The sequence below is a fragment of the Colletotrichum scovillei genome (assembly GCF_011075155.1).
Source record: "Colletotrichum scovillei strain TJNH1 chromosome Unknown Contig00005, whole genome shotgun sequence".
Lineage (NCBI taxonomy): Eukaryota > Fungi > Ascomycota > Sordariomycetes > Glomerellales > Glomerellaceae > Colletotrichum > Colletotrichum scovillei.
In genome coordinates this window covers 110,203-126,949 of record NW_023336263.1, presented here as the reverse complement: position 1 = coordinate 126,949, position 16,747 = coordinate 110,203, and the positions used below count along the sequence as shown (strand labels likewise).

The 16,747-nt window shown below is 51.0% G+C and overlaps 7 protein-coding genes across 7 annotated transcripts; 5 read left to right on the top strand and 2 right to left on the bottom strand.

The window, feature by feature from the left end:
• Positions 1-88: 88 nt before the first annotated feature.
• HER10_EVM0006455 (glucosidase II beta subunit-like protein) lies at positions 89-3,507 on the bottom strand. Its single transcript, XM_035476038.1, has 3 exons — positions 3,276-3,507; positions 2,144-3,088; positions 89-2,086 (listed from the first exon to the last, which is right to left on the bottom strand). Exons 1-3 carry the CDS (start codon positions 3,370-3,372, stop codon positions 1,437-1,439), a joined length of 1,692 nt encoding a protein of 563 aa, XP_035334052.1. The 5' UTR covers positions 3,373-3,507; the 3' UTR covers positions 89-1,436.
• On the top strand, positions 343-1,185 carry HER10_EVM0006747 (uncharacterized protein; the record flags this gene model as incomplete). The annotated part of the gene is made up of 1 exon (XM_035476324.1): positions 343-1,185. One exon carries the CDS (start codon positions 343-345, stop codon positions 1,183-1,185), a length of 843 nt encoding a protein of 280 aa, XP_035334071.1.
• A 452-nt stretch (positions 3,508-3,959) lies between the features above and the next one.
• On the top strand, positions 3,960-5,108 carry HER10_EVM0009767 (uncharacterized protein; the record flags this gene model as incomplete). The annotated part of the gene is made up of 1 exon (XM_035479243.1): positions 3,960-5,108. One exon carries the CDS (start codon positions 3,960-3,962, stop codon positions 5,106-5,108), a length of 1,149 nt encoding a protein of 382 aa, XP_035334286.1.
• Positions 5,109-5,564: 456 nt separating this feature from the next.
• HER10_EVM0012374 (uncharacterized protein) lies at positions 5,565-6,594 on the top strand (the record flags this gene model as incomplete). Its single annotated transcript, XM_035481770.1, has 4 exons — positions 5,565-5,645; positions 5,705-5,917; positions 5,969-6,445; positions 6,496-6,594. 4 exons carry the CDS (start codon positions 5,565-5,567, stop codon positions 6,592-6,594), a joined length of 870 nt encoding a protein of 289 aa, XP_035334480.1.
• A 306-nt stretch (positions 6,595-6,900) lies between these two features.
• HER10_EVM0003009 (uncharacterized protein) lies at positions 6,901-7,509 on the top strand (the record flags this gene model as incomplete). The annotated part of the gene is made up of 1 exon (XM_035472699.1): positions 6,901-7,509. The coding sequence occupies one exon, from the start codon at positions 6,901-6,903 to the stop codon at positions 7,507-7,509; it is 609 nt and encodes a 202-aa protein (XP_035333827.1).
• A 1,556-nt stretch (positions 7,510-9,065) lies between these two features.
• HER10_EVM0010468 (oxidoreductase) lies at positions 9,066-10,903 on the top strand. The gene has a single exon (XM_035479927.1). It carries the CDS (start codon positions 9,142-9,144, stop codon positions 10,684-10,686), a length of 1,545 nt encoding a protein of 514 aa, XP_035334332.1. The 5' UTR covers positions 9,066-9,141; the 3' UTR covers positions 10,687-10,903.
• A 3,983-nt stretch (positions 10,904-14,886) lies between these two features.
• On the bottom strand, positions 14,887-15,930 carry HER10_EVM0003375 (uncharacterized protein; the record flags this gene model as incomplete). The annotated part of the gene is made up of 3 exons (XM_035473054.1): positions 14,887-15,421; positions 15,485-15,698; positions 15,756-15,930. 3 exons carry the CDS (start codon positions 15,928-15,930, stop codon positions 14,887-14,889), a joined length of 924 nt encoding a protein of 307 aa, XP_035333845.1.
• Positions 15,931-16,747: the final 817 nt, after the last annotated feature.

The window sequence follows — 16,747 nt, the reverse complement described above, 5'->3', positions numbered from 1 at the left end:
AGCCATTCCTAATACTGCGTAGGTACTTAGGTAGGTACCTAAGGTGCCATGGGACCTGTCCACCTCACCGGTTCAGTTCCCCCCATCTTCTTATCTTATCGCTCAGAAATGCGCATCCAGGTGTTTCTTCTGTCGCGACTTGAAGTCCTGGATCAAGACACTACACCGAGATTCAACATCACGACTCGCGCATCATTTAGGACACTAACGGCAAGACACAAGCAGCGAGACCACTCTGCTCTATATTGAGACAATAAAATACAGCATTCGCCATTCTGATTCTCGCAGTCTAGTCCACCCCTCTCAACTCCATCATCCCACCTCCCTGAACCACTCTTCACCATGGGTAACGATGGAGGATCCATTCCTAAACGCCGCGAGCTGGTCAAGGAATCCGCCCGTGCCCTCACTGTCAGCGAGCTAAAGGCAAACGTCCTCGAGTCACTCGGCCACGCTTGGAGTAACGATCCTCTGTCGAATCAACCCCTCGACAAAGAGAACATTGTGTCGGACTGGCGCGGTCGCCTATACAATTACGAATCCATCCTCCAAGGCCTCATGCCATCCGACGACAGCACCGAGTCGCCACCATCTAATCCCGAATCCCAAGAACTCACATTTGCTTCGACCGGCATCAAGTCGTTGCGCGATATTGTCAAGCTCAAGTTCCACAAGCATACACCACCAGGCACCAAGCAGGATATCTGGGTCTGTCCCATCTCTCTCAAGGAGCTGGGCCCGCAAGTCAAGTCCGTCTACCTGGTACCATGCGGGCATGTGTTTGCCGAGGTTGCTATCAAGGAGATTCAAGAGTCGGCATGTCCAGAGTGCAGTGAAGAGTTCAAGAGCGAGAACGTCGTACCAATCCTGCCAACCGAGGAGCGCGACCTCAGGAAACTGGTGCAAAGAATGGACGATTTGACCGCTGCAGGTCTTACCCACGGCTTGAAGAAAGACAAGAAAGCTGGCGGCAAGAAGAAGCGCAAGGCAGAGGATGATGCCAAGGAAAATGGTAACGGCGACAAGCCCGAGAAGAAGAGGGCTACGGACGATGCAAAGGCTGCAAAGAAGGAGAGCAAGACGAGCAACATCAACAACCCAATGGCCGCATCATTAACAGCCAAGGTCTTGGCTGAACAAGAAGAGCTCAGCAGGCGGAGGAAGATGGCATCATCAAGAGGTTAATTCTGTCCCAACTGGAAAAAGGCCATGCTGTAACGCAAATGATCAAACAAACATGATACCCCCTGGTTCCTATTCCATGTTGCACACCCTACGCGAAAAATCAGAGAACACCATTTGCAAGTACCGAAAAACGTTTTGGCCATTCCTAATGCATCCTTTCTACTCGGTCTAAGGCAGACGAACCTGACGCCAAGCTAAGCAGACCCAATGCTGAATTCTTCCTCGACACACGCTGCGTGCCGATGCTGCCTCTACAGCTCATCCTTGCCCTTGGGCGTGGGAGGCTCAAGGAGCTCGTCACAGGCGGCAGGAGTGCCCACCTCCATCTTGTAGACGCACTTCTCCGACTCCGTGACCTTCCAAAGCTCCTCCGTCTCACTGCAGGCCAGCCAGACATCTGTACGTCTCTGAGGGCCATTCCAGCAACCCTGGCCATTCTCGTACCGCATGACCATGCGGAGGCCCTTGCCGAGACTCTTGCCATCGACGCGCTCCTCGTCGTCAGCCATCTCCTTGTCGATGCGGACAAAGTTGCCCATGTTAGTGTGACCGCCGCCCTTCTTGGACTTCTGGTTGGTCTTGTCCATCCAGCAGAGCTCGTACTCGTACTCGCCAATCTCGGTGCTGACGCACTTGTCCCTCAAGATGCGGAAAATGTCATCAGTGCCGTAGTCCTTCTCCAGATCCTTCTGCTCGATCTCCAGCTGGCGCTTCTTGTCAGAGAGGTCGTTGTTGGCCGAGTTGAATGCCTCGCGGGCAGCCTTAACCAGGCGAGATTCGGCACCGCCGTTGTTGTTATCAGCAATCAGGCCATTCTCAATCATCCAGACTCTGAAAGACAAAAGCTTGCCGTGGATGAACTCGCGGATGCCCTCGGGGAGGTAGGCCTCGAAGTTGTAGACTAGGCATGGTCAGTCATATTTCTTCACCATCAATCTTGTTCAGGGGTCTTGCATACGGATATCAGTGTCAGAAACGTCATCCTCCTCGAACTCCTTCCAGTTGATGCCTGAAGACTCGTTGTCCTCGACAAGGACCTCCTTGATGTCGGCCTCGAGGCCATCGGGCAGAGGGTCGTTGGCAAGGTTGGCAGCGTAGTCCTCCCAGCCCTTAACAGCGCGCTTGACACCCTCATCGTTGAAGTTTGGGTTGTGCTCCTCCTTGAAGCGGCTGAGAATACCCTCAAGCTCCTTCACCTTGCTCTGGAGCTCGTCGCGGTGGGCAACGACATCCTCAAGGGTCTCGCGGAGCTCGGTGACACGAGTCTTGGCCAGATTGAGCAGAGTGCCCAGCTTTCCGCCGGATCCCTCGCCCTTGACAATCTTGCCCTTCTCGGAACGCTCAATGTCGTGCAGCTTCTGCTCGAGCTCCTCCTTGCGGGTCTCGAGACCCGCGACCTCGTCCTTCAGGCTAGTCACCTTGGCCTCGACACGACGGCGGAGCTCTCTAGACTCCTTGGCCATCGTCTTGCGTCTCTTAGCAGCCTTGTCGATGGCATCCTTACGCGCAGATTCAACCCGACGATACTCCTTTCCGATCTCGGCACACTTGTTGGCGCACTTGAGGCCTCCAACCTTGCTGTACTCCTCGCTTCCGTCGCAGCAGATATCGTAGTCGCAGTGACCATCGTTGACAAACATGAAAGGCACGTAGGCTCCAATGTGACCTTCATTGGCACACCAGAAGCCCGGGAGGGCATTGGAGGTATTGGTCGTGCCCGTCAGGGAGCCGGCGAAGGGCTGCTGAGGGGAGAGGGGGTCGAGGTGCGCGCAGGCAGCGGTGCCGGGCTCATCGGAGCCATCAGGACAGTCGCAGCTATTGTCATTGACCTGGCTGAAGCGAAGTTTGATTTCGGGGTGACCTATGCACTTGAAAGAGGGCTTGAGCTCGAAGAACTTGGCGACTGCAGGGAATCATGTTAGTGACAGATCATGGATCTCCAAGACAAAGCTTCCGGCCAATTGGTCATGTAACAAAGGAAGGGAATGTAGAGAAAGAAACCCTGTTCCATTTCTCCCATGTGGACTTGAAATGGCCTAAATGCTCCATCTGGGTGGGATTTGGATGGTCGACTGCCGACCGATACTCACATTCAGGACCGACACCTCTAGGCAAGCTAGCTGCAGCGATGGGCGCAGCAGCAGACACAAAGGTGCCCAAAAGCACCATGCCGTAGCTTTGACGCATCTCGATGGTTCTCAAGAAATCGAATCGGTCATCAATCCGTGCGTTTCGATCGTTGTTGTGGGATTTGTTGTGGTTGTGAAGCTATCCAGATCCAATCCAAAGTGACAGGCTGGAGAGTTGGAAACGTGAGGTCTTGTACACTATGGAGAGGAAGGTACGGGACTACTTCGTGGAACTTCCAGCTCACCCAAAACGCCCAAGGTGGGTTTGGCTGACAGGGGTGTCGGAGCTGGCGACGGGCAGCTGCAGAGACGGTCACGTGCCAAGACCTTTATCAGCGGCTTGCCTGCCCCACCAGCTCTTATCGCTACGAGTTCTGATTGGAGACTGCCGCCAGTCTTGAGGAAGGAGCACTGGACACTTTTGGAGCGGGAAGGATCGGTACGTACCTGCCTATCCGACGAAGAAGGTACGTATCTTAGGTACCCAGATACCCCTCCATCCAGGCCGCGGGGCACAATGACTTTGCAGCATTTTTGGTCATATTGAATTTTCGTAGCCTGGACATCTTCAATATCGGAGCATACCTCCGCGTCGACCACCACCGAGGCCTGCAAGGTGTTTGCGAGACACACAGACCCGTCAACATGGCTTCCTCAAGCTCCTCCACTACACCAGCAGCTCTGAATGCTCTGTCAGACACAGCTGTCGCGTTGATGCAGCAGTTGGAGGCCGTCCTCCAGAGCATCAATAGTGGCAAAGACACCCCTCAGCAGACTGACACCTCGTCCGTCGATGCCTTCGCTCTCGCTCGCGATTCAGCTACTCTGATCAAGGCGCACTCAACCAAGATCTCCGTTCTTATCATCAACGAACCCTTCACACCCTCGGCCGTCATCAAAGTCCTCCGAGAGCTCGTTGGCGGCCCGATTCCCGGCATCGCCACCGCAGGCCAGGCTTGCGACGCGGCACGATATACGGCTACTGTGCGGAAAGATCTGGCTTGGAAATGTTACACTGTATTGAAGGAGCTCCGCGGTCTGGTTGAAAAGATCCCTAGGGATGGCAAGATTCTGTCAACAGCGCAAAAGTCAGGCTCCACGGGTGCACCTGGCAAGGGCAGCATGGCTGCCACCGGTGTTATTTGGTCGGCTTGCGACGATCTGGTACAATTCGCCACCGGAGGTATCGGCGGCTGCTTCATCAAAAAGGTTGAAGAGTTCAGGGCGACGCTGAAGGATGTCATGGAGGAGCTCAAGGAGTGGGGTGACGAAGAGCCGGAAGACGAAGACGACGATGACGACGACGACGACGACGATGATGATAATGCCGTAAATGATGCGGACCACGACTCGGCCCTGGGTTCCATGATGCCCTCGGCGCAGGAAATGATCGACGACATGATGGCGAACCAGGGGACGATTCCTCGCGACGACCCCGACAAGATCCGCGAGCGTCTCGAGTCCTGTCTGAAGCGCGTGAGACTGACAACGCTGCTCTATCAGGCCATCATCAAGCGACGACTCAAGACACTACCCGCCCTTCCGGCCGAGAACTCGGATATCCCCAAGCGTCTGGACGAGTCGATGCGGGTCCTCAGGAAACTCCCGCACATGTTCGACGAGCTTGCTGGCGCATTCTATGAGCTCTCACCTGACGAAATCGATCGAGTAATGAAGCTGTGCTTCGATGAGATCGTTGGACTTTCGGAACTTCTCAAGTCACCTTGGACTGGGGAAAGCGATGAGTTTTCCCAGTGGGTTGGCAAGTTCCAGGCTGAAATCAAAAAGGGTTGAGCCGCCCAATTCGGCCTGCACACACTCAACTATGTGTTCGTATTCAGCTATACACGGGAGCTAGCGCGGCCTCGCCCTTCATCCGCCTCTTCCACGCGGGTATAAAGTTGCCTTGCTTCTTATGAAGGTTTGGTTGACGAGAATGAAACATGTTCACTTCGCCTTACCTGGTAGCTGCGACAAGACTTTGATTGGTCAGTTGACGCCAAGCTGACTGTCAGTCGCTGCTCGTGAGGGTGCTAGTCTAAGACATTATGACTTGGAGTCTTGGAGGGGAAACATCACCTGTTGGTGTGGGGGAGCAGCGCGGTCACGAGAATACGGCCAGTCATCCGTTACTTTGTGTAAATATTGCACATGGCCTGCAAGCCAGCTGCCTGGTTGTAGTACGCCTTAGATGCGACCTTTATAAAGTCGTCGGGCACCTATAGCAGAGATGAATATCATAATCAAGATATGCACACAGACATGGATCCGGAAAGGGGACCAGGCAATGCGCCAGGCGTGCCCAAGAGCGATCGTGGTCTCAAAATTGCTGTACGGTTCACTTAACCTTATTCTGTATAACACGATCATCCTGCGCTGACGCAGTCTAGATTATTGCCGTGACCTTGAGCAGCAAGATTGCTCATATCGCCACCGACATCTTGACCCTTCCATACAACCGCTTCTATCAGCAAAACACCTTGCTACCGATATTAGCCATCGCCAAAGCTGTTGAAGATCGCGAATCCGACGAGGAAATTTCAGCACAACTGAAGCGATGGCGAGATCGAAAGTTGAGCGAATTTCAGCTCGTTCAAGTTGCTGTAAGTCGCCAACGTCTTCGTTTCGCGCGATCATGTACTCACTCCTCGCAGAGCACCTTGATTTCAGCCGCCGTCATCGGTTGCTTTTCATGGCCGCCTCCCGACTCATTGCACTGGCTCAGCCCAGCCTTTTGGCACGCGAGCATCTCCTTCTCCCTATTCTCCATCCTCCTCGCGGCCTCCGAGCAGTTCATCTTTCAGACTCTTCACCGATCCCCGACGCCGCGCAACGTTGACAAAGACCTCGCCATGATCCTTTATATACGTCGCAGCAGGACTGTCGAGCCCGTGCACTCGCCACTCGAGGAGGTGCCTCCCATCCCGCAGATCCGTGCCATCAAGATCAAGAAGAAGGGAGGGTGGATCCCAAAGGAGATGCCGTTTGTAGAGGTTCGGTGGAACATGATCTTCACGTGGCAGGCGCCCATGATGTTGATGGCGTACTCGGCCATTTGCTTCCTCGGCGGGTTGACGGTGTACGTTTGCGCGCCATTGTATGACGGCCAGGGATGGGTTGGAGCAAGCAAGGTTTGATCACCCGGTTCGCTCTTGTTCACGAGCATCACTGACCAACCCAGGCCGCCGTGTTTTACCTCGTCAGCTTCTTTTTGTGTGGCATCACATTCATCTGGTGCGCATTTTGGGCATATCGGTTTGTCGACTTGGAGGATCCTTAGATGCTTTGGTCGCCGTGGCATGCAACATGAAAAGGCATGAAGATGATGTGAGCTGGGGTCAGATGCTGTAGGTGCCATCCGATGCTAGCCACACAGTCGCCGAATGACTCACGCCGTCCCTGAAACACACATTGGTTGGCGACGATTTAGACTGTATTGAAGTACTTCATAACAGCACTGTAGACACATCACAAGATAGACTCAACCCCTTAATCTAGAAACCAATTTTGACAGCATTCACGTATTATTCTGTCCAGCGTGCTATCTGACATCTGTCATAAATCATTCAAGAAGACAGTAGGAAAGATGTCTTGCTCAATTGAAGAGATTGTCAAACACTATGAATTTGATCCAACGATCATTCAACGCATCGCAACGCGAACATCCAAACCTGCACTTTCTATCGAACCCCCAAACCCCGAGTGGCCGCAACAGTTCCAAGACATTAAGTCTCTCATAGAGAACGCCATCGGTTCTGTAGCTGTCAGCATAAGCCATGTCGGCTCGACATCGGTGCCAAACCTCCCCGCCAAGGACGTCATCGACATTGACCTCGCCGTCGAGAACCCGACGGATGAGGCCGCCTACGCGCCCGCACTTGAGAAGGCGGGCTTCCAGTTCCTCATACGCGAGCCCGAGTGGCACGAACATCGCTTCTTCGCCATGCACAGGCCGTTTTCCTGCAATCTACACGTCTTCAAAGTCGGGACGGCCGAGTTGGCAAGACATCTCATCATGAAGGAGTGGTTGATTGAACATGACGATGACAGAGATTTGTATGCAAAGACCAAGGCGGAGGCCGCAGGCATGAGTAACTCGCTGGGTGAGACTGTGATGGAATATAATTTTAGGAAAGAGAACGTCATCCGTGCTATCCTTGAACGGGCATTCAAAGCCAAAGGATATCTTCCGTAGACAGGCAGCTTTGTCGTTTGAGATGAGCTAGTGTATATCCGTTGCGAAAAGGCAAACAACAAGTGGGAGAAATGATTCACTTTGACATAGCGATTCCATAGTGTATACTCTGCGTGATATGTAGGGGGATACATAACAAGCGCAGGTGATTAATAGAATGCTTCAGGGTCACAATTCTCCCATCGGCCTATGATCCGTCACAATTCTTCCCTTCGACTCGTCCCGACAGCAAGGCTTTCCCCCCTTTCATCTTTTCTTACAACTCCTTAAGAGAGCAGCGGTCGGGTGCTCCTCATCCCAGGTGTGTAAAGTGAACCTCCATCCAATTCTTCTCATAAAATAGAATCCTCTAGATCCCGTCAAGTAAATCTGGAGGCTGGTCCTAAAAAACGCCGAAAGACATGCGAAAGCCAGGCAGCCTGGATCAAGCGCCTGCGAAATACAATCTCAGAAAGATGGGGTGAACGAGTTCGGCCGACTGATGCAGTGCACGCAAGAATTCGATATCTCCGCACTAGATTTAAGTCGACCGAGCATCAAACCTAGAAGCAACGATACTGATTCATCGAGAACCACTATACGTGACGGTTTAGCCTTGATCGTTATATCCCACGTTCATAGATATTGTCATGAAGCTTGTACGGGCGCAATGTACCAATCGAAAGATCATGGACATATATCATAGTACTTGAGCGGTAATGTCCAAGAACGGCTCTTCATGCCATGCCGTACCAACTCCATACGACTTAGCCGGTAAAGTTAAGTGCAAATGGCTCTTGAGCTCATGGCTAAGTACGAGAAACATCGCCTTTTGATGAAGTTTGAGTTCAAGCCCCCCAACAGGTTTCAGTCGATCTATTGCCATTTCACAGGGCTCTATCTCAGGAGCCGCGACAGTAGTCTAAGTTGTCTATATTAGGATTACGGGAACCTTAGTAGACGTAGCATCTGCCCACCAAGACGTGGCTTGTGGCATGTGTCAAAGATTACACCCAAAGCTTGAATAAAAAAAATCAGATTGATTTTCCCTTGATGGGCTCGAGAGTCTACGGCAACTCATTTCGACACTTCCCAAGCCTTTTCCGCTTTTAGAGTGTGTAGTTCTTATAATCTAGTAAGAGTCATCATGTTATTGGTATGGTCAAAGAAAGGGGGTCTCATCGTAACTTTGGTTCCCCATATCTATCTAATGACAATTCTATGGGCCTATGACTAACCTCAGTAAGCCCCGCCTACTTTCACCAATCTTCTCGGTCTGTCCAAGACCGACGGAACATGTCTTGCCTGTTTACAAGTAATACGGTGCGGTCGTACAATACTGTATTTGGCCGAATGAGACTACGGCCCACCCTTGTAAGCTAGCGGCAGCGAATACGCGGCAGTACGGTAGGACCGTTGCGGTTAGTGAGTCTTCCAGCTGTCCGAAGGCCGAAGGTCTTAACAGGACCGAACCGGTGTTTTCTTGAATAGTCCGAAGTGTTTCACAGCTATTTCTCCTCATGCTTACAAGCGGCGCGCTTGACTCGGAGCAACCAATGGAAGTCATAAGCTGGCTGGTGCGACCACCGCCACACGGGAATCGGCTCCTAGTCTTGACGTCACTAATGCCACAGCGCTCTCGTAAAGCCCGAAATGGATGTCGGCTTGCGGGCCACACCCATCGCCGAGTTGTCGCGCCCATCGAGATGCCATCACCGTGTACATCGCGACGCATATCGAGCACAACGTTTCAATTCATATCCTACTAATGCTATAGATACCCTTCATCACCCAGCAGGCCTGGCTAGTAGAGTGGCTTGTCCAAGCAACACAGTTTGCAAACGCTCTCACCAGTACGCCAATCTACTATCCAACTGCACCACTCCCAATCACATGTCTTCCCTCAAAGTTCTCATCTCAGGTGGAGGCATTGGCGGCCCGGCCCTTGCGTTCTGGTTGGCGAAGCTTGGCCACGATGTAACCATCCTCGAGCGATCCCCTTCCCTTCGCGTTCAGGGTCAACAAATTGACCTTCGAGGCCAAGGAGTTACTGTTGTGCGCCGCATGGGACTCGAAGGACTTATACGCGACAAGGTGGTCAACGAAGCTGGCGTCCGATTTGTCAATGGCAAAGGGAAGACACAGGCGACCTTTGAAGCAAACAAATCTGGTGTTGGCAAGCAGGGCTTCACATCAGAATTCGAGATTATGCGCGGCGATTTGGTTCGGCTGCTTTTCGATAAGACGACTGCACTTGGAGTGAAGTACATTTTTGGTGTCAAGATCGAGACGTTCGAACAGGATGCAGGCTCGGTAACGGTCCACCTGTCAGACGGAACCACGGACACATTCGACCTGCTTGTCGGAGCTGATGGTCAGGGATCCAAGACGAGACGGCTCATGCTCAGCCCTGGCGAGAAGGATCCGTTCTATCCTCTTGGCGTGCATATGGCCTTTTACACCGTCCCGAAATGGAAGACGGACGACAACTACGCCACGGTGTGCGTCTGTCCCAAGAAGCGTGTGCTTTTTTCCAGAAACGACAATCCTGAAACGACTCAGGCATACCTCGCCGTGTGCCCACCAGACAAGGAGACGGAGAAGCTTCTCATCGAAACGGAAAGAAGCCGCGATCTTGTACGGCAGAAGCAGGTGTGGTCAGAGCTCTTCAAGGATGCTGGCTGGCAAGCCGACCGCTTTTGCGATGCGCTCAACGAAGATGGTGTTTCTAATGACTTTTACTGTGTCGAGATTGGACAGATACGCATGGGCAAGTGCTACAAGAATCGCGTGGCCCTTCTTGGAGATGCGGGATATGCACCCAGCGTCTTGACGGGCCGGGGCACGACATGTGCGTTCATCGGTGCCTACGTGCTCGCTGGCGAGATCTCAAAACACTGCTCAGGGTCTTCAGGGAAGGCGACCGATGGTATTCCTGCCGCCCTCGAGTCGTACAACAAGGAGATTTTGGAGCTCATGAAGGAAGTTCAAGACATTGGTTTTAAGCCGTCCTGGATCTACCCCAACTCGTCGTGGGTTATTTCAATTCTGTACACGATCTTGTGGTTGGTGTCGACTTTAAGGATCGACAAGATTCTCCAGCGACTCCAATCAGATGATGTGCCGGGCTGGCAACTTCCTGATTATTCCGGGCTTGCGTACGCCGAAGAGAAGGAAGCCAAGAAGCTCGCTCATTGAAGGGAATTGTGGGCAAGCGAGGATGAGTTGTGGCTTTTTGTCGTTGTCTGACTTGGATTGGCGTTTATGAGGACTCAGCGTGTTGAGAATTTGCACCAATGAGTTTGTAATATCACAGCTTAACTCCATTCATATTAAACACTATCTTTTTTGATGCCCCACGATTGACTAAGAGTGTCACGTTGTAATGGGGAAGCAAGAGTGTTCTGGGCTCAGCTTACCAGGGACAATGTCGTGATACAACTGTAGCCTCCGCGCCACGGCGAACATAGCCACCATGCTTAATTGGGTGAAACGTACACAACCTCAGGACACATTGTAGATCAGCTGAGCTGTATTCCATGCAGTTTTAGGATGTAGGCTGTGTCGCTAGTTGAGTCCTAGCAACCCCAACGACTCTACGAAGATGTCGGCTTCTGAGGTCGACTTTTTGCGATTTTGCAGAGAGTGAAGGGGTAATCGGCTGTCAGATGTAACAGGCAGTTAGGCTGGTTCCACTTTTGGTTCCCCAGGGCAAGAGCGCACCCGTTTGCGCTGTCTTTCGCCATCATCAGACAAAAACCATCATAACACCACCAAACCACAAAAATATCGTACCAGGACGATGTGAATAGCTTCACATGGATCCAGGCATGCTGTGAGGCATTGAACCACACCCGATTTGAACGGATAACCTTTCGATAGAGCCTGAGCTGGAGTCGAACGCGCTACCGTTGCGCCAGCGGTCCTTGTTGCGATTTCCGGTGTGTTGAGCAGCTAGGACGGTTCCAGCATGCAGGGCGGAGAAGGGAGCGGGGCACACAACTTCAATGGATCTCATATGCATATGTGCGGGTCGCAAACATGTGGTTTGGACCAGAAAAACCTTGCATCATTTTTTTCCTGATTTTTACTGTCCATTTGTCTATGAATGGTGTTTTCACTGTGTGGAACTGAAGCACCAGGGACACTGACCAACTCCTAGCCATTTACACCTTAAGCCAAAGGTAAGTGGGTCAACCAAATGCGGAGTTGTCTTCTCGCATTGTTGCCTCACACAAGAAGTGAGACCGCCCCATCTTTACGAAGATAGAATGTGCTAACCACTTTCTCGAGCACACCCTCCTCTTTGACCTCCAGGTTTTTCAAAAATTAGTTAACCTAATGCTCAGGTATTACTGTGGAAAAAGACTTGTTGTTGTTCGGGTCGCTGACTTCGTTACTTTAAGGTAGTTAGGAAATGAAACTCAATTCAAACTTCAAATTAGGTGGCAGTCAATACTTTCCTTGCACAAAAGTTTAGTCTTCAGCTTACGAGAAAAACTTTATATGACTATGGAACGTTCCATTTGCCTTGAGAAGGCCAGTATGCTTAGAGGTCTCTTCTATGGCCAACCTGATGCGGCCGATGTAGCGAATCACCGGCGCTCGATGGAACAGGTGCAAGTCCCTGGTGATAGGCTCAAGCTCGCATATTTCAAATTAGGAGTTGTACAACAATGGAGACATGCGAGACCAAAAAAGCTTGAGGCCTTTCGCAAGTCATCATCAATCATTCACACTAGACCAAGTACAATGCATTAGCTGCCAATTGGATTTGCTAGCGACAACTAAAGTTTTCTCTCTTTACGCTGTGGCGTGACTTTACTTGACAAGTCGCCTTCAGAAGAACCCATCCAAATGCGATGGGAGTTCTTCTTGTTGGCGCTTCCGTCCTTCAAGGAAAAGGGTTGCCAACGCCATCGCTATCGCCAGCATTGCTCATCTCATTGAGGCCTGCAGGGAGTGATAGGAGGAGGGTTTTGGTTGCTCTCTTCGTCAGAATTGCCAGTCCCATCATCGGCAGAAGTATCAGCGCTTTCCTTGTCGCCTGCTTTATCACGAATGTCTGTCTTATCGTTGGCGGAAGTACCAATGTTGTCCTCGTTGCCTCCTTCGCCTGACTTGAGCTTGCCTGCCTTCGAGGAAGGAGAAGGGTTTTCCTCAGGAATAGTGTCGCTGCCAGTTCTCCCATGTTCGTTGTACCTCCCACTGGCATGACGATAGTTGGAATTTTGAAGGTTGCCCTTGGCGTCACGGTCGAAGGCAAATTCTTCTATTTTCCCCCTCTTTGCAGCCTGCTCTTGCGTTTCGGGCGGCTTCTCTGTGTCTCCAACGGCAAAATCCATTATATTTTGGTTGTGGGCCCTATTGGGATTGATTCGCTTTCTGTCATCGTCGCCGCCGCCGCCGTCATCACCGCCGCTGTTGTTGCTCAAGCCCGGGGCTGAGGTAGGGTTCGAGGTTGAGGTCTGGGCCTGGGAACTCATAGTGAAAATTGTATTTCTGAGCGGAGACTGAAGCTTTGATGGTAAGGTATGAGGTAGTGGCAGTGTGTGGAGTGAATTGTGAACGAGGAGTACGTGTCGAAGTTTTCCCATGTTTGGCGAGGAAGTTGTCCTTTTATTTCTGTATCGAGTCTCTGCGTCTGCTGTGTCCCCGATGTAGAACACATATTCTACCTTAGTCTAAAGCATGGAAGTGGAACGCCATACTAAGTTCATTCTTGAAAGACTTGCGAATGAGTCTTGTAATCGCTCCTTTTCCTCTTGGACAGAGTTGCTGTCATGAGCGCCACATACCGCCCACTAGATTGGACTCGTGTTGCTAGTTACCTCAATACTAGAATTATGTACAACCACACCTCAACAGGGGGGCATTTGACAAACTTCACATACAAAGAATATTCAGCTTAAAGCAGTGGGCAGATACGTAGACTATTCTCTTTCAGCTGTGTGCAAACTCTGTTCGCCACAGCCGTGATTGGACGCAGCGAGTTCATCATTCCCAAATGGTTGTGACACGACTTTCTTCCTTTATCTTTCCAGACGCGATTGCTTCTGCATAAATGACTGGATAGCTTCTTCATTGTTCACTGTAACACATACGCAATTGAAACAGCGCAAGAGGGTTGCTTTGTAAACAATCGGGGGATGGTTACATAAATGCTTTAATCTCTTTGAACTCTCGGTCCTAGCTGGCATAGTGAGTGCCACACGACCTGGCTCCTTCTGGACACGGGTCATTGAATCAACATTTCATCTTGGCCGATTTCTTTGGATGCAAAAACAACGCTGCATGAATTACGTGGTCATGTTTGCCTTGTCAAAGGAGAGTGTTCATACATGGACAGGCCTAGACAAGTATACGGTACACCACGTGACCGGAATTGTACTACTTCGAACTTTGTCTTCACCCAGATCAGGTCTCAACTCTCGAATGTGGAACCGTTTGCAAGCTCTTCTGCCAACTTGATCTCTCCTCACTCGAACCAGCAGAAAAGGGGATCATTTGGTCCGCATCGAAGTGCAATCGTCGGCAGGTACGTTCGCTCGTGATATTATAAACAAGGAAACCGGATAATTCAAATCCTCTTCTACAAGATTATGTTCATCTTGGCCATGCTGGTTGTCTTGGTATGCCTCCGGTATTATGTTTTATGTACCTGCTCCAACGAGCTAGGCAATTCTGAAACCATGCTTTCACTTGAAGTCATCGACATTTCGAACTCCATCCAACGTTCTACTCTCGCCAAGATCAGTCATGTGTTGTGCCATAAGCTATATTCCTAAAGATTCCAAGGTCACTGTGGTCATTTGCTAAAAGTTCACGCCGTATGAGTAGAGTTTGCATGGCAAAGCAGCCTTGAAGGCACATGCGTACATCCTTATCTGCCGTTGACAGTGTAATCAGAAATCTTTCCGTAAGACGTTCCTCTGAAGCTTCTATACCCGTCCTTCTGATGATGCGTATGTGTTATATTACTATGCCCCCTCTTCGACAAGATGGCCTTTGTAAGTACATCATAGCTGCTGACACATGTAAAGAAGAGTCACTCATGCCTAGGTTTACAGGACTCGGACACCTGTGAGATAAGCCATTACGATTGGATGGCGTAAATTTGAACATAAAAGTGATATTTCACCCAAGAAGACGCACGTGAGCACAATTATTTGAGGTAAATGTCACAGTTCTTCATCTAAAGATGGCTGTGTCGCCATATCTCTCTCAGACAATTCATGGCCAGGAAAATCAGCTCTTGGCCTGGAGTTTTCAAAGTTTCGAAATTAGGTACATTAAATAAGCGAAGATAAAGTTCTTTCGGGTTCCCTCTTTGGTATTTACCAGCCTTATCTTATTCATCCTCTCCTGAGATCTTGGTCCTCACTGGTGATAGCTTTATCAGATAAGGCAAGCCAGCAGCCCGGCGATGAGAGCCAAGCTGACGCCCTGAACAGCAGCGCCTGCCGTTGGGACCGTGCTTGGAGCCATGGTCGAAGTCATGGTAGCTCCCGTCATCGTTGAGGTCATGGTGGCGTTCATGCCCCCCGTCGCAGTGGCATTCTTCGGGGCCATGGCAGGCTGGTAGCTAGCGCAGGTAGAGTTGGTAGAGATAGGGCAGCTGTCTTGAATGCAGATAGCCTGCAGTTGAGGACCCTGCTCTGGGATGGCCGTGGCAGGCGGGCTGCAGCGCATGCCAAAGAGTTGGTTCAAAGCCATACCGACTGCCTTGAGGTCGTCCTGTGCGACACCAAAAGAGGCAGCAGCCATGGCAACCTGGGTAATGAAATAACCAAGCTCATTCTGGTCCAAGTCCATGAACTTGTGCACCTCGTACATGGAAGCAAAGCCGCTGTACTTGGGGAAGCCGGCCATGCCGTATTGAGAGCAACCGAGAAGGGCGCCGAAGAATTGGTACAAGTGAGTCAAAAGGAAGCTGAGTGAAAGCCCACGTTAGCATTTTTCGGGTAACTAACAATCTTGAGTGGGTTCAACTCACTATTGCTTGGATGTGTCGTCGTTGGCAGGCATGTTTTTCATCAACGGGGCAGCACCGCCTCCATCGAGAAAGTTGACTGACACACCGGAACTGCCACCCCGGTTCGATGAAGCCAAGTCTCCGTTGAAGTAAGGAAGGAGGTTGACCTCAGCGCCATTGTACATGCCAGGTGCCAGGATACCATCAACCTTTATTCCAACATTCGGCATCGTATCTGATTATACTCGTGTGAGTGGCAGGGACCTTGGAATACAACAGCGGTGTGACTTACAATTTCCAATAACAACAGTGTTGACCAAGAGGGTAAGGAGCGTGTATTGGTTCGCGCCAGTGTTGTTCTTCAACAGCGCCGTTGTGTAGTAGTCGCAGATGGGAGTATCGGCAGGGCGCTGAGCAATGACGCCTGTGGCAACAGCCAGAGCAAGTGCGATGTTTTTGCAGTGCATGTTGATTAGCTGATACAAACCGATTGTTGACTTGGTTATGATGTATCAGAGAGAGCTTGGCGAGTATGTCCAACGCTCATCAACGAAGAGCAATGTCCAGCTTATAAGTGCGACGAGGGCAAGGCTGAAAGCGCAGCCGACTTCCATCATCGTCATCCATCAGTAGCATTGGTGCCGTTTCTATCACTTGTCTCTCAAGAATGTCAGTCAAATGACACCAGTCGGGAAATGATGGTCTCGTCAAGCCTTGGCACTAGCTGTGACCAAGAGTTTAAAGCTAGTAGACTGCCAGGCACTAGCGCCGGGCCAGCCCAGATCCGGGGAGAACAATGTCCACGTCGGGATAGCAGCTTACATCAATGGAATTAAGTCTTTTCTTATTGGATGGCTGAAGCCGTTAAAGCCCCGGATTCTAGCTGTCCGGATAGTCTAAGCCAACGATCCGAATCCCGAGGGCCGGGAGCGTCAAGGAAGCCGCCAGACCGTTGTCTTACCCAGTGTTCCACGTTACTGGGATCCCTACGTGGCATGTCAACAAAGGCAATGATCTGATGAACACGTCCCATCAAAGTTTCCATATTCTCCATCGCAGCAAAGCTGACCTTCGGATCAGTTCGTTGCCGGTACCTGTTTCCCCAGTTGATCAGCAGGAACCTATCCAGTTGGGTAGGAGACGGAGGAACCTTTATCTTCGACGGATAGATTGTGTCCCGACTTCGAGATTAGGTAATTTCTTCTCGAGGACTATGTTTAGTCTTCTTGGAGAGTGCAACATGCTCTGCGAATCAGCCGTAACAGCTTGGTATGCATTCCTCAG